Genomic DNA, 22791 nt, shown 5'->3' on the forward strand with positions numbered 1-22791 from the left:
CAGGTAATCAGGAAAGGCAATGCATTTTTTTCCTCTTTGAAGTACCAACAGCCTCCACTTGCTTCCTATCCCCTGTCCCCCTACCCACTTCCATTCCCAAAGAGTTGCAGTTCTGTCAGCTGCTCAGCCCAGGGGCCTGACTGCATCTGCAGCTGCTGTTAGAACTGTCAGTCCCAGCAGCCATGCTGACTGGGGATGTCAGTCCCCAGGGTCCAGCCCAAGGCAATATAACCTTGCAGGATTAAGCAAGTAAGCACAGTGTTAACATTAACATGGATTTCTAGTGACATCTGTTTTGTCTGTAATGCCCCATCCTATCAGACTTCTAAGCCATAATAGATCTACTTTGAATTTAGGATAAGCTTTTTGTATTTGACAATGGAAGATCTGACCATATTTTGGGGAAAAATTCTAAAATCTCCTAAAGAAAGAAAATAAACTTTTCAGATCATTAAAATAGGAGAGGGAATCAAAATGGATATTAACTTGTAGAGAGAAAAGGGTCTCTGACTTTAATCCCTAAGTGATTTCAAAAATCAAAAGGTACTCAAAGCTTTAGGGTAAATTCTTAAGTCAGAAAGATAATTATCTCCATATAAATTATATGTATGTACTAAGAAACGTACACACACACACACATACATATATGCCCACAGAAAACTCTACTCAAGCTGATGTTAATAAATGAAGATTCCCAAATGGCAAAGTCTGCATAGTACATCTAATGAAGGGGTTAACAGTGACTGACACATATCTTAAAGACTGCAAGAAATCTGTATTTTCTACCCACAGGTTTCCCTTATAGAGCACCTATCTCAGCACACAACCAGAGAACCCGACACAGGACCATTGTGCACGTACCTTCTCAACTGAGGGAAAAAAAGGTAACGCTTTAAGCATGCTCCCGTTTCATGGTACACTGTTTTCACTGCTGCACAGATACATTTTTTAACAAACCTGGGAGAAGCAGGTGGTGTGTATGCTAATAAATAGAATCCACGAAGAATTATTAGTATGATTACCCCCATAGATTAAAAATTAGGTGAGAAAAAATTACAGCCAACATTTTAAACACAGAACACTAGTATGAGAAGCACACATTAAGGTAGCATGAAGTATTTTACAATAAAAAATTAGCTTACATTCCTATTGACAGTATCAAATATTCATAATTTTACCTATCTTGTACCAGGATTCTACCTTTAACATCGTAGTTTTTAGAGCCCAGTCGTCACCTTAAAAAACAGTTGAATTAGGCCGGGCGCGGTGGCTCAAGCCTGTAATCCCAGCACTTTGGGAGGCCGAGACGGGTGGATCGCGAGGTCAAGAGATCGAGACCATCCTGGCTAACACGGCGAAACCCCGTCTCTACTAAAAAAAAAATAGAAAAAACTAGCCGGGCGAGTTGGCAGGCGCCTGTAGTCCCAGCTACTCGGGAGGCTGAGGCAGGAGAATGGCGTAAAACCCGGGAGGCGGAGCTTGCAGTGAGCTGAGATCCGGCCACTGCACTCCAGCCTGGGCGACTGCGAGACTCCGTCTCAAAAAAAAAAAAAAAAAAAAAAAACAGTTGAATTAGTTAAATGTGTTTTACAGCACTTCTCAGTCTGTATATTATTTGTTAAAGTTTGGCAAAATTTGTGAGTATTAACACTGTAATAACATAGAAGCCATCAAATCATGTTTCATAGTTTTATTGAGTCTTTTTCAGTTTTAATTGTCCATGGTAAGTACAGTTCTAGTGACCACAATTATGAAGCTCTGCTGGTACTAAAAATAGCAGATACAAAGTTGGCTGCCATGCCTTACCCACTAAGACACACACACACACACACACACACACACACACAAGGTTTTGCATACTCTTGCATGCAAACAATACTATGCTATTATAGGAAATGTACTTTCCTTTTATTAAAAATACAATTACACACAATTAGTCTGGGTTTTGTTAAGCTACCACTGATTTAGATAAACCTGAGAAAGTTCAAAATATCAAGTAACACTGTTTCCACACTACTCATTCAATGGCACTATCACTCAAAAAGAAATCTAGTTCAATCATCTATATTAAAATCACAGATAATATAAAAATAAACATTTTTTGCAAAAGCACTAAAACATACTATAATTCAAATTCACAAATCTTGATATGTAACATATATTCACCTTCATATTAATTTGTGACGATGTGTATAATACAATGTACAACAGAATAAAAAAACTGTAACAGAATTCAGCAGCCAAATAATATACAATTATCACTATAAAATTTGGAATTTAAGATATCAACTGAACAACAACAACAAAAAAATAGATTAAAATCGATAGCAATATTGAACTTGCTGGTAGTGTGTTACTTTAAAATTCCATCTCAAAACAATTAAGATTATGCTATCTCACCTTAAGAAGCAGCAACACAAAAAATTTAAGAAGAACTAAGCAGCGGAGGCAGGGCGCGATGGCTCACGCCTGTAATCCCAGCACTTTGGGAGGCCGAGGCGGTCGGATCACGAGGTCAGGAGATAGAGACCATCCTGGCTAACACAGTGAAACCCCGTCCCTACTAAAAATGCAAAACTTTAGCCGGGCGTGGAGGTGGGCACCTGTAGTCCCAGCTACTCAGGAGGCTGAGGCAGGAGAATGGCGTGAACCCGGGAGGCGGAGCTTGCAGTGAGCCGAGATCGCGCCACTGCACTCCAGCCTGGGAGACTGAGGGAGACTCCGTCTCAAAAAAAAAAAAAGAACTAAGCAGCAGTAACTGATTATACCAGCTGCCTTTTTCTCTCTCCATCTCCATAAAGATTTTCCTTACATTGTAATGTTGTTTATATAATGCCCATCCCACTTGACTTCCTAAACATGACAGATCAACTTTAAATATAAGACAATACTTTTGCATTTGGAAAGGGAAGTTTTGACCGTATTTAGTGACAATACTCTAAACCTCCTGAAAAGACAACGAAAACTTTTATTCAATATATAAAATGTGGACAATACAGACCCCATTTGGCTAAGATATTTTATATTCACTATTGATCTTATGATAGTCTGATATCAAATTGTGTCTATACAGAAAAAAATAAAAAGGCAAACATGCAAAAGCACTTCTAGGGAAAATTAATCACTTGTATCATGAAACATTTTCATATTTTAGACTAAAAAAATGTGAAGACTTAAATATTCCAAGATACTGCTATTTGAAAAGCACTGCAATATACAATTTATTTATATTTATGTATGCATCATATATTTTGTAAAATACACCAGTTTGACACATTAATATTATACATTTTAATAAATATAATTTACATTAGTATGTTGGATCTTTCATGAAAGTTTTTCAATCTGTACAACTGAAGGACTGTGAGCTTCTTCAATAAATACTATTACAATAGCTACAACTTGACCAGCAAAGTTTAAGCTTCAATAGATACCAACTAGTATTACATCTTTAAACATTGTCACTAGCCAAATTCCAGCTGCTATGAGCACTGGCATGTATAATATCCAAAGACAGTTAGTGTCTTGTCTGAGAAGATTGAGACACTTTACAGGTGACAGGTCCACATCATAATCTGTGAAACTTACAAGATTCTTTTTAGCCAAGGAGTGGAATGAAGTCCTGGAAAATACAGTAGCAGATTTCACAGGCTCCTGGCTGTTCAGTTTTCATGCTTTACCATATCCCCCAAAGCCCCAACAATGGATGTCATCCAACTTTTTAATCCATCTGTGGTCTTGAAAGGGTCAACAGTCACACAGCTGGCTGAGTGGCAACATCATGGTTTTAACTCTGAATTCTGACTTGCATGCTATATTTCTTCTTTTTGTCATTTCAATGTAAACACAAATTGATGTTCAAAGAGTCAAAGATGCTAATTTATAAGTAATAAAACACCTTGAATTTGCCATTAAAATATTTTTTGTGTAAAATTTTGTTAGGTAGTAAGTTCTATAATGTTAACAGTTCTTTTTTCCCAAATGCCAACACATTTCTGCCCTTACTATCAACATACTTCAATCGTCATATGACCTGATCAGTTTTTCAGCCAACAGAGATCACTACTTCATCCTGACCCTCTGTATGTTTTCACCATTTGCACATCTTCCCAGAGGCTTCTTTTGGCCTGGAAGGAGTTAGCAAGATCATTCTTGTACTATGTGGCATGCATTCACATGTCATCAATGTCCATATGTGATGCATGAAGCTAAAGAAGAAACACTTTGGAAAAAAACATGCCAAGTAGTAAACAAGCATTTCTAGACACTGTTCACCTCCTCACTGGATCCACACTCACAAAATTCTCTGGACGCTGAAACAATGTACTTAACACATACTCTAAATTAAGCTGAGCATCCTGAGACCTAAAAGAAAGAAAACTAAAGTAAATGGTGAAGAAATATTATAAAAATGTGTATCATTAGGCTACAAGTTGAAGTCTGGTACAAGTCCTGTAATTTCCATCTTGGTCAGTTTAATGATCTTGATCTTGTTTAACAAGGTCAATACAGTAATGACATATTTTAGATTTTGTCTTGTAGGACTCTAAAACGGATGTTATTTGAGCCTGATGAAGAGAGAACTTTGCTAACCCTCTCTTTCCTCAAAACGAGGAGGTGTAGTAGGTGTCTTCTTGATTTGGTTTCTATAATCCTATGCATTAAAACGGAACATGTTAAAAGAATCACTGCTGAGGAAGGCCAAATACAGCTTTTCGTCACTGATCTTAGTGGCCAGAGATTGGGTAAAGTGAAGCTACTTTGAAGGTCTCACAAATCCTCAATCTACATAGGCATTGCAAGTACTGAAATCACGACCTGAATTTCCTGTCATCATGTTCCACAGGGCACTGAGGTTCTTTCTTGCCTTAACATACAGCCCCATGTTGCTCTACTTGTAAAGTGCTTTCCAACAAGTTATTCCACCATCAGTGGCAAACTCTGATGTTGACTTTATGGGGGCTAGCTTTCAAAACTAAAAATTCCTTTGACACTGGGTTTATTTGTTTGGGATTTTCAACTGCATTATCTCACCTTATTATTCTCATGTAGAAGTTGACCATTTCAAGGGCTAGACATGCAGCAATTCAATATTCATTAAAAATTATTAACACTGTTGAAGCATTTTACAAATTTTTCATTAACACCTGGCAGAGAACAAATATAATGGATAACACTGACCAATAGTCTTCTCTCTATTACTAGTTTGATTAGTACTTTACTTTTCAGTGCTATGGTATCTAGGTACTTTAAGTCTCTATATTTCCCTCTCCATATATATGTTTTTTCTTTAAATATTGAGATGTAAGGTTTATCCAAAGATTATAGCTTCCCATTCTATCAATGCAACCTATACAAACTCTATTTCTTCTTTTCGTATCGCATTTTGTGTTTTCAAACACTTAGAGGAAGCAAAAAGAGCCTTCTCCACCATGATTTTAATTTAAACTAAAGCCCTCATTCTAAAATGTCTTCTGCCCACCTCAGTTGCTTCATACATTTGAGAGTACACTTGGAGGCTATGCATTGTGGATGACTGTCAACCTCTCCTTTTCTGAAATACTGTCCTCCTGTCCAATATCCTTCAACTTACTAACTGTTATTTGACTTTACTCAAACTTTGGTCTGTAATTTATTTGTGATTCTTAAAATTGTTTTTACAGATGTGAGTGAACACTTGTCCTGGAACACTAACAAAGTCTTCAGGCATTGCACAGCAGTGGGGCAAGTAAATGCTCTTTATCACAAGATGTCTAAGAGAGCTCACGGTGTTTAGAAGGAAAATACATGCACTTTAATTATTTTGAATGCATTTCACCAGTACGATAATATATGCAGGCTCTCCCCATCAAACATTTAGCACCCAATATGTAATGAGACCTTTTCCAGAAATAACTGGAAAACAATCACTTTTCAGGCTCTTAAATTCATTAACTTTACTTGTCTATTCAATTCCCTAAAGAAACTCAGTCAACTGTCATCTATGCTTATAAGACACTGAAAAAGACACCCCGCTCAGAGATCCATTGATCTGATGCTGGATGAACTAATGAGTTTAGTGTTTTGTTATACCATGCTAAATATTTCTGAGAATGTAGATTTTCGTTTTATTCCTATTGTGGATTTTAAAAATCAATAAAGGCTAGATAAACCACAAACTCAAGTTGCAGGGGGCTAGTTTTCTTAGAGAAATTACTAATATCAAAAATAGCCCCAGTACTCAGGTGCACACACACTTTAAACAGAAAAGCTTGCAAATTTTAAAGGCCAAAGAGAAAGTAAATGCTTAACTAGGTAGTGTTGTTTTATTATACATACTTCTAGTCAGAAAGAAGACAGACTTTGAAAGCAAATCCAAGCAAACTAATTGTGGATGTCGGCATTCCTACTTCTAGTATTTTTTAAATTATTTTCTTGGTTTGATTTTTTCTAAACTGACTAGAAAGTTAGAGGGGAAAAGCAGTTGATTCTGTTAAGCATCCTACCATATTACAACAGACAGGTGTTTGGAGATTCTTGTGCCTTCACAAGCTTGTATCTCCATTCTGCTTGAACTCAGGTAAAATATTGAGGGTCATGTCTTCACTTTTGGATTGCAAATTTGCCTCACTTCTTCTAGAAGCTTTCCTTGTGGCTCGGGAGAGTCTCCTTCTGAAAGTATCTCCTGCCAAGAAATAGAGAATGGGGTCCACACAACTGTTGAGACTTGCTAGACCTCTTGTCACCTGATATGTGGCATAAACCCTGTCATTGAAAGCACACATTGCTGGGGTCTGAAAGTCAAGCCGGGCTCTCAAATTCATCGTTTTCATCACATGGAAAGGGATGTAAGACACAGCAAAAACAGTCAGTACAATGATCACCAGGTAAATCGATTTTCTCCTCAGAGGAGAGTTGTCCAGATCTTTGTAAATCAAAGCTCTCACAATTAATCCGTAACAGCCCAGAATCAGCACCAACGGGACACAGAACATGGCCACGGTCGTGCACATGCTGTAGATGAAATAACTTCGCAGGTACTCGTCTGAGGTGGTGTCATAACAGGTGGTGGTTTTGTTTTTGCGGACCCCGGTACCTGAGTAGAAGAGGATGGGGGAGATCGCCACCACCACAATGAGCCACACCAGCACGCTGATATAGACCGCGTTCTTCTTTTTGAGCCGGCCAAGGGACTTGAGGGGGTACACCACACCGCTGTACCGGTGAGCACTGATGCATGTCAGAAACAAGATGCTGCCATAGAGGTTCACATGAAAGATGAACCTCTGCAGTTTACACATGGCATCCCCGAAGATCCAGTCTGTTTTATTGAAGTAGTAGAAGATCAGGGCTGGCAGAGTCAGCACGTACAAGAAGTCGGCCAGAGCCAAGTTGAACATGTACACGGAGATGCCGCTCCAGGGCTTCATGTGGAAGACGAACATCCAGATGGCCACGCTGTTGCCCAGGAAGCCGATGATGAACACCAAGATGTAGACAGCCGGCAGGTAGTAAAACTGGAAGCCCGTCTTGGTCAAGGCGCATTTGAACGACGCGGAGACGGCGGCAGTGGAGGCGACCGTGCTGTTCCCCCAGGACGAACCCGGACCGGCCAGGAAGGCAGCGTCCGTCCCGTTGGGGACAGTCGGCCACAGCACCTCGGTCATTCTCTCCTCCTCGATTTAGGCGGCGGCTGTGAGGGGCAGCAGGCGGCGAGAGGGCAGCGGCGGCCAGGGGCGCAGCAAGCATCGGAAAAGCCAGCGAGCGGAAGGGAGCGGGCTAGCTGGATCCCCGCGGGAGGGGGCGCGCAGGGGCTCGCCCACGCCGGCTCTGGCCCCGCGTTCGCCGCGGGCCATGAAATCCGCCCCGGGCCGCCACCGAATTGGGCTATCGGGAAGGCCAGCAACTTCTCCGACCACTGGCAACGCCGAGCTTACACAACAGGGCGCGCAGGGCACCACCGCGGATAACTTTCCGACTGCGCTTTCCCGAGGGGCCGCGGGTCCGCGCTGCAGAGCGCGCCAGAGGCACAGCGAGGTCAAGCGAAACTCGCTCTGCGGGGATCTCGCATGGGGAGGGTGCTCCCCAGCCTCCTTGGCTCAAAGATCAACTTCATTGGGGCATCTTCCTCCTCCCTACCTTAGAAACGTGCAGCTCAGCTTCGGGGCGTCTCATCGCTTCCTCCTCCTACCTTGAGCTCAGCTCCTGGCGGCCATCGGAGCGCGCGTGGCCGCAGACTCGTGCGCTTCTGAAGCGCGTCCCGTTCAGCGTCCGCGCAGTTCAGGGGCCCTTCCCCAGGCCCCGCTCTGTCCGGAGTACCGGGGTCAGGCGGGAGAGCTGAGTTCCCGTGAGGGTGGGCGGAGTTTGGGCACCCGGGCGAGTCCGCACTCCGCGGGGAGGCGAGGGGCGTGCCTCAGCCGAGCTCTCCCAGCAGCCGGCCCGCGTCCTCTAGGGTGCAGTGGGAAGCAGGAGGCGTCTACTGGGGAGCAGGTCTCCGCCGAGGCCGAGTGTGTTCAGCCTCTGCCAACACGCTGCTACCGGAGTCGGCTGCGAGGGCGAGGGGTGCGCTCAAAGGTGGCTGCTGGCAGGCGATTGGCCCGCGAGCGCTTCTTCTCTCTTCCGCCAGCTGTCTCGGCAAAGTGAAGTTGCTGACACACAGGAAACCCTTCCGACCGCTCAGAGCCTTCTGCCTACAACCCCAGAGCCGACCAGTCCGTGGCAGAAGCCTCTAGGGCCCCCGAGAACCACGCCAGGTGTTTTCAAGCTCCAAGCAGCCAGGAGTCCCTAGCTGGGAACGCCCTGGCATTGCAGAGCACCTAGCTTTGCTGGGACCGGATTTCTGGCACATGCAGGAACCTGCTGTTCCAAGAGGGCGCGAGCCTCCAAAGGAATGAGGGTTGGGAGAGGGGTGGAGAAGTCTGTTTCGCCCTTCTTATCTTTTTTTTTTTTTCTATTACTGTTTTTTTCTTAATTACCCAAATGCTATTAAACCCACGTCATTAGTAACATCAACGTGAGAATTTCCAAAATAGCCTTGTAAAAATATTACTAGTCCATATTGCACATTGCTTCAGCACAAATTTTGTGGTCATAGATACTTAACACCTATCAGACAAGACAAGCTCCCCAAATCCTCCTGTTTAGTACATTTAAAGAGCAGAAGCTACAATGAAACAGAAATTAAAAATTTATCGCTTTGAAAGTAATTTGAATACCAAATGCAATACATTTATATTGATAGACGTAAAAGATGGTTATAATTCCAAAGTGACTAAGGTATGGTTTTGGTGGGGGGTTGGGGAGAGGAGGGTATTTCCAATTCTATTTAAGTTAAAATGATTAGTTACAGTTACAGTTATAAGTTTTATATCTTAAAAATGCAGACTTGGGACTTCCTTAATTACTACATTTACTGACAAACTCATTTTCTTGCCTTGAATGTAAATTTTAAGCAATGCACTTCAAAAATATATTTGAGCAAGTTTAATTGGAAACTAAATGAAATATTAGCTGTTCAGGAACATATATAAATGGACCCACACAAGAATGTAATCTAGCACTTCTTGACAAGTTACTAATCAACAATGTATTTTTATGTGACACATTAACAAAAGCTTTTCTCCTAGAGGAAAAAAAAATCCGAAAAGAAAATATCTGTAAAATATATACCATAAAGATTTCTTTCTGGTCCCAGATGCTACACTATAGTGTTCCCTTAAAAAATAAAGGAAAACCACGAGCTCCTGGCTTTGATGCCACAGAGGAAAACAACCCCCACAAGATCCAGATGGTGCTTTAGAGGAACACATATAGGAAGGAGCATATCTTAACACATGGTATGAATACACTGGGTTTTGAATTGTAGTCAATTTAACAGTATAAAAATTAATAATAAAACTAGAGTAAATAATTCAAGTAAAGAGTGTGAATGAGATTGTCTTGAAAAGTCTTATTTTTGTGTGTTTCCTTCCACTCTCCTAATTATATGAGTCTATAATTCTGAGCCTTAACATGAAACATTTGTGTATTGTTTGATTAGTATGGTACTAGCTGGGATGATAGTCTATTAAGAGAGAAAAGGAAGCAAAGAAAACCATTAAGAGTTCCAGGGGTACTCAATAGGTCTTAAGTCCTCACTCCCTTGCATTTTTTATTTGCAACCTAGGCAATATGTAACTTCACTCAGAAGTCTGTTGCAAATGCATTAACTCATAATGTGAGTGTTTTGAAATGTACACTTAGTCCAGATACCATTAAGTACTTTCAGAAAACTGATGCCTTACTAGGAATTGGAGGATAGTTGTTTTAGGTGCACCACGACTTTTCAAAAAATTATGTTAAAAAATAAATTTTGTAAGCATTGCTTTTGCATTCAGGATATTTAACTACACACTTATGTTTCAGTTATGCTTTAAATCAAAATTTTGCCTTGTGGGAATAAGTTACATATATTCAGTAATTACTATAACTTTCTATTTGTAAAACATTCAGCTATTATTAATGAAGAAAAAAAATCTAAGACTCTGTCATTATTCACATTTGAACACCAATTATAGATGGCTTAAAGATATGATAAAAAATTCTTACATATCTGAGTGACATGCCTCAAACATTCCATGTTAATTTTTATTTTAGATTGGTGTAAAAGTTATTGTGGTTTTTGTTATTACTTTTAATGGCAGTCTTGGACTCATAAACAAAAAGGCTGCCCTTCTTATGCCCTTATATTTGAGTAACAGTGTAAACACCTGACTTCAAGACATTTACAATTTAGTTGGAAATGCAGATAACATATATAGTTAGCCATAACAGTAAATATAACAATACCAATAATAATAGACCTTTCCTGTATACTCAAGCACGGTGTACATGTAAAAAGGATTCTCTTTTCACCCTTAAAATATGGATAATGATATTTGGCCATTGTGTTCCCATTTTGTAAGTGATGAAACTAAGGTACAGGGAGGTTAAGTAATTCACCTATAGTCACACAGTAGATACTGAGATTTAAATGTAGGCTATCTGTCACTGAAGTCTATGCATTCAGCTACTATCCTATGATGAAAAAAAGCAAATATGGGGCACTGATAGAAACGGTAACTTTCAGTGGCCAGCACAGATTGAGTTTAGAAGCTTTCCCTCAGGAGAGAAAATTCTAAGCCAGATATTGAAGTTATTTTGTTGTTGTTGTTGTTGTTGTTGTTGTTGTTGTTGTTGAGACGGAGTCTCGCTCTGTCGCCCAGGCTGGAGCGCAGTGGCCGGATCTCAGCTCACTGCAAGCTCCACCTCCCGGGTTTACGCCGTTCTCCTGCCTCAGCCTCCCGAGTAGCTGGGACTACAGGCGCCCGCCACCTCGCCCGGCTAGTTTTTTTTTTTTGTATTTTTTAGTAGAGACGGGGTTTCACCATGTTAGCCAGGATGGTCTCGATCTCCTGACCTCGTGATCTGCCCGTCTCGGCCTCCCAAAGTGCTGGAATTACAGGCTTGAGCCACCGCGCCCGGCCTGAAGTTATTGATAGTCAAAGATATTTCAGAAACTTCTCAAATATTCCACTTCTCTACATAGGCTTTTTAAAAATAACCAACAATTTACATATAACCTGAGAGAGAAAATCATTGGGACATCAGGTCTGTTCAGTCTTAGACTCATAAACAAAGAGGTTGCCCTTATGATATTTACAAAGATTTTTATCACCATATTTAGAAAATCTCATTTTTCTTTTTCTTTAAGCCACAGTCAACAATCATTAAGAATGGGAAAATCATTGGAAAGATTCCAATTGAGGGCCACAGGCAGATAAAGGAAAAAGAAACTTCTCATAAACATAAAATATGAAATCTTCCATCTTAGTAGAGACCAAAAAACCATCAGATTTGACTAAATAAATACCATGCCACAAACGCTAAACCTAATTCTGGTAGCAATATGGAGGAAGTGAGCAGCTGATGGGCAAAACCATTGTTAGGATTTACGGAAGAGAGACAATGAGACCTTGATTTATGAGATAAAGGTTCACTTAGGATATCCTTATAAATTGAACTTCTGAGATGCACTTTAGGAAAGGGAGGAGACCCTTTCCTTCCCCAAGAAGAAAATAAGGGAAAGAAATAGAAGTGTAAGGAATTCCCAGCTGATGTCCCCCAGTGAAGTCGGAGAAGGAGAAGGCTAAGATGGAGCGGAATTGGAAAGAGAGTATACAGAGGAAAAATTAGGATTGTCCTGTGCCAAGGAGGGCCCAGCTGCTCCTATAAATTACACACTTGTCATGGATCCAATCAGTAGGCTTCCTGAAATTTACTTCATTGAGAATGACAGCAGGGGTATAGGACACAGAATATACCCAGCAGGATTGATCTGAAGTTGAGTGAGGAAAAAGGGAGAAGAGAGCAAGAGACAGGAGGTCAGTGGGGAGAGGGGAGAGGAAATAATAATAGTAATAATAATAAGCAGACAGTGAAATGAAGAAGAAGAGGAAGCGGGAGAGTGAGGAGGAAGTGGGAAGTACAGGAGGGGAAATAGTGCCTGAACAGTATTTGGGGGACAGAGGAAGAGAAAGCAAGATACTTGCACAGGCGTAGGAAGAGAGTTTCGGAAATATCACTGAGCATAGCTTTTCTATTATTTAAGTTTAAATCTGGGTGTGTTGGGAAGTATCTGCAAGGTGGTGAGATGATGCAAGCTATATAGTCATGTGGCCAATGTCCCTGTTGAATCACATGTCATTGAGCTAATGTGCCTTTTCACTTACAAGTACCTGTCAGATCCCAAGCCACCTAAACCTTCTTCCAACCTTAGAAAGTTTCTTGCTTCCAAAGTTAAGAATAAGTGTTCAAGGGAACTCCTTTCTTATATTTCCTTTTAAAATATTTACTTCTCTTATCTACGTGAAGCCCTAGTCCCTAGTCCTGGGCACTTTATAATACTTTCAAAAAGCATTTTTGTTAAAATACAGAGTAAAAAATTTTAGTCCATCCTGTCTTGTAGAACTTTCTCGAATCACCCTTGTCTGATAAATATTTCCTTTGCTGTCTTTGTCTTTGACATCTCTGTTTTATCAAAGGCGTGTCTTAGAACATTTACTGATAACAGACTAGAAATCCTATATTACATGACAGCTCTTCTACCATTTCCTTATATACTTAGCTTTTCAAGAAAACAGAGAAATAAATATTTATAAAGCCTGGAGGTACACAAGTATCTTTAGAGCCAGTTACTTAAATCTGAGGTCTTATAACATAATTACGAAACCATACAGGGTTCCTATGATACCACCAAGAATAAAAATATGACATTATTTGAAAGTTATTTGTCATTATTACATCTATCATTTGTCAATTACTGATTTTTGGTACATCTGTCTTTTGAATACATAAGCAAATGAAAATCATGTGTAAGAATAAAGAAATGCCCTTGTTTTTCTTATGTAAGTCACATCTTCCATCAGTTTACTCCTGGGATGTTGATCTCAATTATGTCCTGAGAGTTTCACACTTTTCAAGATTAAAGTTAATCGCAGGTGGTGTCACCTTTCAGATTTTGGAATTTGTTTCTCCAAAGAGTTGGTGACAAGTTTTCACCAGTAGCACCGAAAATATAAACTAACTTTAAAAAGGTGAGCATTAATTGTATCCGTTTTGATACATTATTCTGGTGCTACTTTTAGTTGAAATTCTTGTGGAAAAGCTGGCAAAATAGGTTAATTCCAGACAGTCATCTTATAACAAGCCAAAATTTAGACATTCTTATGGAAAGATATCTGGGTAGCCAAAGACAGAACCAAATGAGTGAACCTAGTAAGGAGAAATAGTCCCATGCATTGTTCATAAGAAAATAAAATCAATATATAAACAGTTATTTGTAGTTAGAAAAGAACCAAAATAGAGACTAGGTAATGCTTCAGGCAAACAACAATCAGTTACTTCTTGATAGACTGATGTTTTCAATGACAGAGTTTAGCAGAACCTCAGTATCTCAAATTAGTTTTGCTTTTCTTCATTTTTTTTCAGCTTCAGTTCTAGACACCTGATACTGCAGCTAAATACTTATCTTACAGATCTTCATAGCGATAATAACTACACAAATAAACTACTAATTTCCTCACTGGAAACATCTACTTTGAGTCTCACTCAAGTGAATGCACTTGAATGTGCATTCAGATCACCCAGGGGATTTTCCTAAAACACAGTTTTAAATATGAGATGGGGCCCAAGCCCAAGCCTTTGCATTTCTAACAAGTTCCCTTTGACATCCAAGCACCTCATCCAGCCACTACATTCTGAGTAGCAAGGTTTTATGTGATCCTGCCTGACATTGCTTTGGTATGCCAATTTAAAAATGCTATAGCTGCTTCTGTCCGGGACTAATATGCCTGAAGGGTTCAGGAAATTTGAACTGTGACATACATGTGCCAGGCACTGTTTAGAGTGCTTTTTATGGATTAGCCCATGGCACATGGTTAAACCCACAGACTTGGAGAAGAGACAGAACTGGGTTCAAATGTCAGCTAGGGCCACTTACAAGCTGTATAACTAAGATACATTGCCAAACTTGTCTTGCATTAATGTTTCTATCACATAATCCTTATATGACAATATAGCTGTGAGAATGTGTTCTTGTATGTAAAGTGTTTAGGACCGTGCCTAGCAAGTAGTAAGTGCAAAATAAGTGGTAGCTATAATTATTATGGTTATCAATATTATTATTTATAATAGATTCATTGTTTTTACATTAACAGGTGTATCTTGATAAGGAGGCATTTGGATGTAAGAAACCAAATCCATGAAAACCAGCATTGCAAATATAGTGACTTTACTGGGTAAATAAAAGAGTATGAGCTCACAAGGAAGTGGGCATGGGAAACTGAAAATCAAGAATTTTGCCTACTCTCTGTACTCCACAGACAAAGGATCCCTGTTCTCTGCCTTCCTCTATTCAACCACTCAATTTTGTTTCCTTACCTCCTTTTCTTTTTCCTCCCCTCCCTTTCCTTTTCTCTGTTGACCAGTTCTCTCTCTTTCTGTATGGACTTGGCTCATCATGGATACTCAAAACCTGGCCTTATATTCAATGATAAATTCCTGAGGAAAATCTGAATAGTATGGTTCAGTTCACTTTGGCCTGGAGGAGAAGAGGATGGGCCAAGAGATTAGAGCCTTCCTGCCTTCCTCCAGGTCTGAGTGACAGACCTCAAGGGGTGGGGGGGCGGAGGGGAGAAGTGATATTGGAGCAGAGAGGATCAGCTAATGAGATAATTACCATCTCTGGTATAGAAAACAATGGGACCATGTATGTCACTGGTGGGTTGGAGGGGAGAGGAGAAAAAGAAGAGTTTCGAGAAATGTAACTGTGGCAGGCAAATTCCAGGGATGGAGAATTGTTCCTGTGACCATGCAGGGGTTGATGGGAAAAACAGTGCTCCCAGAGAGATGAACACAGGCCCTAGGAGCCTGCTGCATTCTTCCACCTTGCTTTAGTGGAGAGATTGGTGAAAATTAACTGTCAAGGAGTACACTCAAGTAGAGGTTTCCAGAGAAAATGAAGAAACTGGGCAGAATGAATGAACTAAAGAGGGAGAAGGCCAAAAAATACTATTGTATCATCTATTTTGCCTTAGCCGAAGGTGTAAGGAGAAAAGTATGATAGAAAGAAAGAAAATAACCTTGGCATTTCTGCTACAAAAATGGAAGGTTTTCTTCAATGAAAGATAAGTTATGAGGTTCTGCTTCCATCATGAAAACCAGCCCCAGGGCATGTGATTGCTACTGGGACTCTAATTATTAATTCAGTTGAGAGTAACCCAAGGGACATATTTATAGTAATTCAAGTCCCTGGAAATAAGGAGTTTGACATGAGCTTCAGAGCAGCAGATAAATCGAATTTGGTTTACAGAATGAGTGCCTCAGGAGAAAGTGGAAAGCAAGGCTGGAAAAAGTTTGTGGTGATTGTGTTAACCAGTCCTGGTTAAAGGCTCTGTTTATTCTCTTCAGGCATGAAATATTGGCTGTCAGAGACATTAGTAGGACACCATGCAAGGTTAGCATCACCAAACAACATGGCAGATTGATGAGGGTTTGGTTTTGAAAATGTATGTGTGAAGGACAGACGTGGCAAGGGGGAGTTGAGCTCAATTACTGACTGAATTCTTTTCATTAGAGACAGGCGAAGATTGTCACCAGAATGGGGCCACTCAGAGATGTACCCAACATAGACTTTACAAAGTCATAAACTGAGTGTGCAGGAAGTAAGGGAAGGTAGTTTAGGAATGAAGGATAAGGTTGGTGTTCTTAGTTAACAAAAAGGAAAGGAAAAATTATATATCGTTGTACTGGGGAAGAAGGTCACCTTTACAGTATTCACCCAAGGGCATGTTATAATCAATGAAAGGGGAAATGAAAGAATGGGTGACATCTGCTGCTGGTAACATCTGCTCAAAATAAAAGCAGGAAAAGGATGTGGGACTCTAAGAGAAGGGAAGGACATGGAATAGGCATCTCAAAAGCAGATGGGGAAATAAAACAGTTGCCACTCAGGCCATGGTGGGAAAAGGAAAAGGGAAACAGACACAGCAGGTAGGATAAATAAGAGGTAGGTCTGTAAATCAGCTGGGACTTCCTTTCCTTTTGAAGGAAAGAAGAAAAACTCTCCCTACCTCAGAAAAGAACATTTTGGTTAGAAGTAATTAGAGTTAGCATATGAGGAAGAGAAGGGAACCCATTTCTTTTTCCTTGTAGAAGGAAAGACTATAGAAGAAATATAACATTATGAAGATGTAAATATACAATGTTAAGTATATTATGTATAAAAAGGTTCTATGAGGAAATTGGTGTATAAGGATTATGGTATATGGTGATATATAAGGAAACATATTAAGGAAATGAGCTGTACATTTTTGGGCAATGAGGGGAGGTCAAAAAAAAAAAAAAAAAAAGGAGTAAGTGGTAAAAGAAAAGTTGGGCCTTAAAAGAAACATTTAAGAACTGATAAACTTCCTAAAGTCTGGATAAAGCAGAACCTAAAGATAAAACATGTAATAACTTAAGGCTTCAAAAGACTGATTATATGATTATAGCACCCTGAAATGAAAAGCACACATGTATGCAAACATGCGTGTGTGTTTGTGTGTGTGTGACAGAAAGAAGCAGGACTGAAAATGAAGGAAGGGAGACTTGTGTGGCTCTTTGATAAGGGAACCTGGAGGACTATTGATTATCATGTGGAACATCTAAAATTTGATTGGGAAAGCTGTGGCTTACTTCCAGGGTCACAGCGCAAAAGAAAGAAAGAATTTAATTGTTATCAGACTTCCTCATTCTGGAAAGGAATGATGTGATGGCATTTTTAGAGAGGAAAGTGTTTCTAATTTAATGGCATCAGCTACATTCCTTTTGTAGACTGCTTGAACAAACTTTGTTTCCTATATTTTTGGCTTATGTGAGCCTGTTAGAGTGACAAGTATGATGAAATAAAGAGACTTACCAATCATTTTTAAAATGTATTTCATTTCTAACAAAAATGACTCAACTAATTACCCAGGAATAGGATTTTTGTAAATACGGCAGAGATGTCAAACACACACATGCACACATGCACTCACATACACTCGTACAGAAAAACAGTTGCAAGCTTCCACACCCTAGAGCAATCAGTGTTAACACCTACTCAAGTTGTTAACTCAAGGTGCTCTAGGGTATGGTCCAAGAGATTTTTCCCCTTTAATTATATTCATGTGAATATATATTTATGTGTATATCATAAATCGGGTTACATACATGGTTGCATTCTGCCTTACTGTCAGTATAGATACATATCTTACCTTTTTCTAAAGAATGACGGGATACAAATAATATTAAGAGGGGAAAGGAAAGAAAACTAGAGTGTACTGGCATGCCTAAACAGGAAAGACTGACACGACAGCAGAGAGCTTGATACCCAAAACACAGGGAAGTCGTGTAAAGGGAGGAAGAGAGCTAAATTTCCTTAAGCGATATCATGGTGCAGCAATTAAGTTTAGATCAAGAATCTGAATAAGGCAAACCATAATTTTCTTTCCAGTAACAAAGATAAAGCTCTTAACCCTTAAGTGACTGCAAAATCTTTATATCCCAACATTCTCTGCTCAGAAGTTATTGGATGGAGAGGAATTGAAATGGCAGACGGCATAAATATGTAGTATTTTTAAGTAGTTCTAAACGATATTTTAAAAATCAAACATAAAAGACTTAATATGTAAGATACAAAAATGAAAGAGATTATAGTGTGATTCCATTAAAAGAACAACGATGAAAACATAAAGACAGTAAATAACACAAGGAACAAGTATTTAAAAATACATCAATAAGAAGTTGTAATAAGAGTAATTAAACCCAATAACAAGACCAAAAAAAAAAAATCTTTATTGGAAAATATAAGGAAGATCCAAAGAGAAACTGAAAATCGGAAACGGGAAAGTAGACATAATGAGAAACAATAAATAGGTGTTCCTGAAACTAGGGTGAGCTAAGCTAAGTGGTTTAGGGTATAGCCATTATTCACAGCCATTGCCAAGATGATTATAAAAATAACAGCAAATATTTAGTGAGTACTTACTGTGTCAAGTCCACAGCACTTTACATTTTTTTCCAATTTAATCTTTACAGATAATGAAAATGCTGAAGAGTTAGGGTTTTATAGAAATGGAAAGCAGAAAAAAAAGGAAAGATAGGAGAAAATAAAGGCATTGAGACAAAGGCAAGGATCATAAACTTAAAAAGGAATATATGGCAAGTTAAATATAAATAAATGTCAAAGTAAATCAGTACAAATTAAAAGCTGCTGAATTTGACAATGAGGGTATAAAAACTCATTAGCTACAGGAAATAAAACTAGGGTGAAGCAGAGATACCACGTAGAAAGTTTTGTAAAAAAAAAAATAATAATAACTCAAACTCCTAATTAAAACCAATATATGAAACCATGGCAGTTCTCCAAAAGAAGCATGTAAGGATAAAGTACCTCCTAATACCGAAACAGATTATAGAAAAAGATTTGGGAGCCAGATGGCTGAGATTATTAACTGGAGGAGTCACAGGAAGGGAGCTGGGAGGAGAAGGCAAGATGGAGGTTTAAATAAAAATTTACTGGGTATTATTAGAAGGAAAAGAAAGGATCAGAAGGTCCTAATCATGGGGATAAAGTCCTTCTGGGAGAGCAGAAATGTAGAAGCCTATAAATGAGTGAGGGAGACAGGAGGACGTGCCAAGTGGGAAAAACCACATTGTAGAAAGGATGGGTACACCACATCACAGAAAAGAGAAAGGAAGAATTGAAGGGAAAAGAAAATGTAAGAAATTGATTTTCAGAGCCATGCAAATTGTTGGTTAAGGGTAGAGTAATAAATGCAAATACAACTAGTACTTTTAAATGCCACTTGTGACCCTAAATATGTAAGATAAAATATTACATGTGGAAAATAAACATTACAATTCAAACACTATTTCCTTTGCTAAATTCTGGATTACGAGTAAATGGGATCCATTAGGCTCAAGGTATTGAAAATATTAGGGTTACTCCAATGGCTTTCTTGTGACAGTACTAAATTAAGAATACTAGAAGGGGACTCAAGAGGTGGCTCTCTCTGGTGTATTTCCCTTAGGGGCACAAAGGCATCTAAGATGGAATGACTGTTTCCTAGTCTAACTAGAGTAAGCAACTCAGTGCTTTTACTGTGATGTGTGCTTTTACTCAATAATGAAAACTCAGTGCTGCATACTTTTGTGCTTTGCCGCAGTTAAAAACAGCAGGACTTCATAGTTAGTATAAACCTCTGTGAAAATGATTGAAGTTTCCCTTTTATCCTCAGTGGAGTGTGCCAACAATGATCTAATAATTCTGCATTCTTACCCAGTAACCCTTGCATTTTGCTTTTTCAAACTCAGCAACTCGAGCTTCTAATAGCTGTTCTTAACACTTGTCTTTTCTCCTACTAAATTATTTTTTAAGTAGAGACAGCTAACAAGATAAGGTATTCTCTATGTAAATTTAGATTACTTTGCAGGCATGATACAACAAATATTATCTAGAATTCAAAACCCTTGGTACACAAATATGACCCAAGACTGTAAAAAGTAGAATCAGGCCGGGATCGGTGGCTCGCGCCTGTAATCCCAGCACCTTGGGAGACCGAGATAGGCAGATCACAACGTCAGGAGATCGAGACCATCCTGGCTAACACGGTGAAACCCCGTCTCTACTAAAAAAAAATACAAAAAAATTAGCCGGGCGTAGTGGCAGGCGGCTGTAGTCAGTCCCAGCTGCCGGGGAGGCTGAGGCAGGAGAATGGTGTGAACCCGGGAGGCGGGGCTTGCAGAGAGCCAAGATCGAGCCACTGCGCTCCAGCCTGGGCGACAGAGCAAGACTCGGTCTCAAAAAAAAAAAGAAGTAGAATCAATCCTGGATTCTAACCTTTGCTCCCCCACTGCCTGATAATGAGCACTTAGCCTTTCTATGCACAGTTTCTTTCTCTGCAAATTGGGTGTATTAATTTCTGTATCTACCCATCTCTTGGGATATTTTGAGAACTGGGTAATGGACTCGTACTTTGAGTCATTTAGAAAAACATATGCTGTATAAATTTAAGGAGGTGTTGTTTTAAAACCTTGTACTTTGCGAGAAAACTATTTAGATATTTGAGATTCTATACCCAGTCAATTATGTACTCTTTATATAGTATCAATGATAAAAGTGTTTCTTAAGTACTTGTTTTTACCATTTACTATATAAATACTTAATACCATGAAATCTGGATTATTATTTTATTATAGGCTACTTAGAATAGCCTTTGAAACACTATTATAAGGAAGTAGATAATATGGGTCTGCAGGCAGCAAAAATATTTTTTATTCTCTTTCTGTTTTCTAAATTGAAATTTTTATCATGTTTTCTTGGTGCTGAAAAAGCTTACATTTTCTCCCCATTTTATTTACACCAAGATTTTTTGAAGCTCTTTATAATAGTCCAAGTCTTCCTTTCCAAATCCTATTCTTCTGTCAAGGCAACAGATTTTATTTCCCACATATTCTGTAATATTGTAGCCTCTCAATCTTTCTTCTTGACATTTACTCGCTTCACTGTCCTCTCTGTCTTTTCAATTTTATTTATCTTTCAAACTGAAGACCTAATGCAGTGGGAGTGTGTGTGTGTGTATATATATATATGTGTGTATTTATATATGATGCTTTATATTCAAGGATAAAAATAAACTGTTTATACATATACATTTTAAAACTTTCCTATAGTATTTCAAGATTTTATTTTCATGAGTTTTTTTTTTTAAAGTGCTTAAACTGTCTCTTCTCCCACCTCAACTGATGTGAAGTCCCCTACCTTATAATCAGGGGAACCTCTGAAGTGAGGAAGAAGAGGAGGAAAATAACAGATTTAATATCTACTAGCTTGCATTACTCTGTATGCTAAATGATAACTCTTCCAATTTTTTTCCCTCAACATCCTAGTAGAGTGAAAATGAATTTCTGATGGTGGAATTGTTATTTATTTATTTATTTCAGCATGCACTTCCTATTATCCATGGAGATTTGAAAACTCTATTCTTCAGTGGATGTTAATTTTTTTAAAAAAGAAGAAATTATACCAGTTTTTTGCAGTCTTTTCCAGAAGACAGAAGCAAAATGAGTGCTTACTTTCTAGCTTATTCTATGATGCCAGCATTACTCAGATACTAAAACCAAAGACATTGTAAGAAAGAAAACCACAGACTGGGTGCGGTGGCTCATGCCTGTAATCCCAGCACTTTGGGAGGTCGGGGTAGGTGGATTACCTGAGGTCAGGAGTTTGAGATCAGCCTGGCCAACATGATGAAATTCCATCTCTACTAAACATGTAAAAACCAGCCATATGTGGTAGCATGTGCCTGTAATCCCAGTTACTCAGAAGACTGAGGCAGGAGAATTGCTTGAACCTGGGAGGTGGAGGTTGTAGTGAGCTGAGATCGCACCACTACACTCCAACCTGGGAGACAGAGCAAGACTTCGTCTCAAAAAAAAAAAAAAAAGAAAAGAAAAGAAAAGAAAAGAAAGAAAACCACCGACAAGTATCTTTCATGAACATAAATGGAAAAATCCTCAACAAAATATTAACAAATAAAATCCAGCAATGTTTAAAAAGAATTACACACCACAACTAAGTGGGATTTATCCCAGGATTTGAACCAGGTATGAAAGGCTCGTTCTATATATAAAATCAGTTAATATAATCCTGAACATGAATAGGTTAAAGAAGAAAAAATCTCATGATCATATCAACAGGTGCAGAAAGAGCATTTGACAAAATCCAACACTGATTCTTGACTAAAAAAAAAAAACTGTTAGCAAACTAGAAATAGAGGAAAATTTCCTTAAATTAATAAAGAACATCTACAAAATACTTAGAGTTAACATCATACTTAGTGGTAAGAAACTTGAAGCTTTTACACTAAGATCAGGAACAAGGCAAAACTGTCCATCTCTCCAATCATTTTCAACATTTTACTGGAAGTCCTAGCAAATGCAATAAACCAAGAAAAAAAGGTGGGTGGTGGGGCGGTAGTAAAACATATTGGACAGCAAAAATTAAAAGTCTTTGTTTGCAGGTGACATGATCATCTGGGTAGAAAATCAGAAAGAATCAACAAAAAATTCCTTGAACTAAACCAAGGTTGCAGGATACAAAGTTAACATACAAAAATTAACTGCTTTCCTGTATAAAGAAGAAGTGAAGTTTGAAATTAAAAACCCAAGACCTTTTACCTTAGCACTACCGAAAAACAAAATACTTAAGTA

The 22791-nt window shown here is 38.9% G+C and overlaps 1 protein-coding gene across 1 annotated transcript; it reads right to left on the bottom strand.

Moving 5' to 3' along the window:
- Positions 1 to 2948: 2948 nt before the first annotated feature.
- Positions 2949 to 7949, bottom strand: P2RY1 (purinergic receptor P2Y1). The gene is made up of 2 exons (XM_033203773.1): positions 6486 to 7949; positions 2949 to 4365 (listed from the first exon to the last, which is right to left on the bottom strand). The coding sequence occupies exon 1, from the start codon at positions 7644 to 7646 to the stop codon at positions 6525 to 6527; it is 1122 nt and encodes a 373-aa protein (XP_033059664.1). The 5' UTR covers positions 7647 to 7949; the 3' UTR covers positions 2949 to 4365; positions 6486 to 6524.
- Between the last annotated feature and the right edge of the window lie 14842 nt (positions 7950 to 22791).

Source organism: Trachypithecus francoisi, unplaced genomic scaffold (genome assembly GCF_009764315.1).
Source record: "Trachypithecus francoisi isolate TF-2019V2 unplaced genomic scaffold, Tfra_2.0 Lachesis_group0, whole genome shotgun sequence".
Classification (NCBI taxonomy): domain Eukaryota; kingdom Metazoa; phylum Chordata; class Mammalia; order Primates; family Cercopithecidae; genus Trachypithecus; species Trachypithecus francoisi.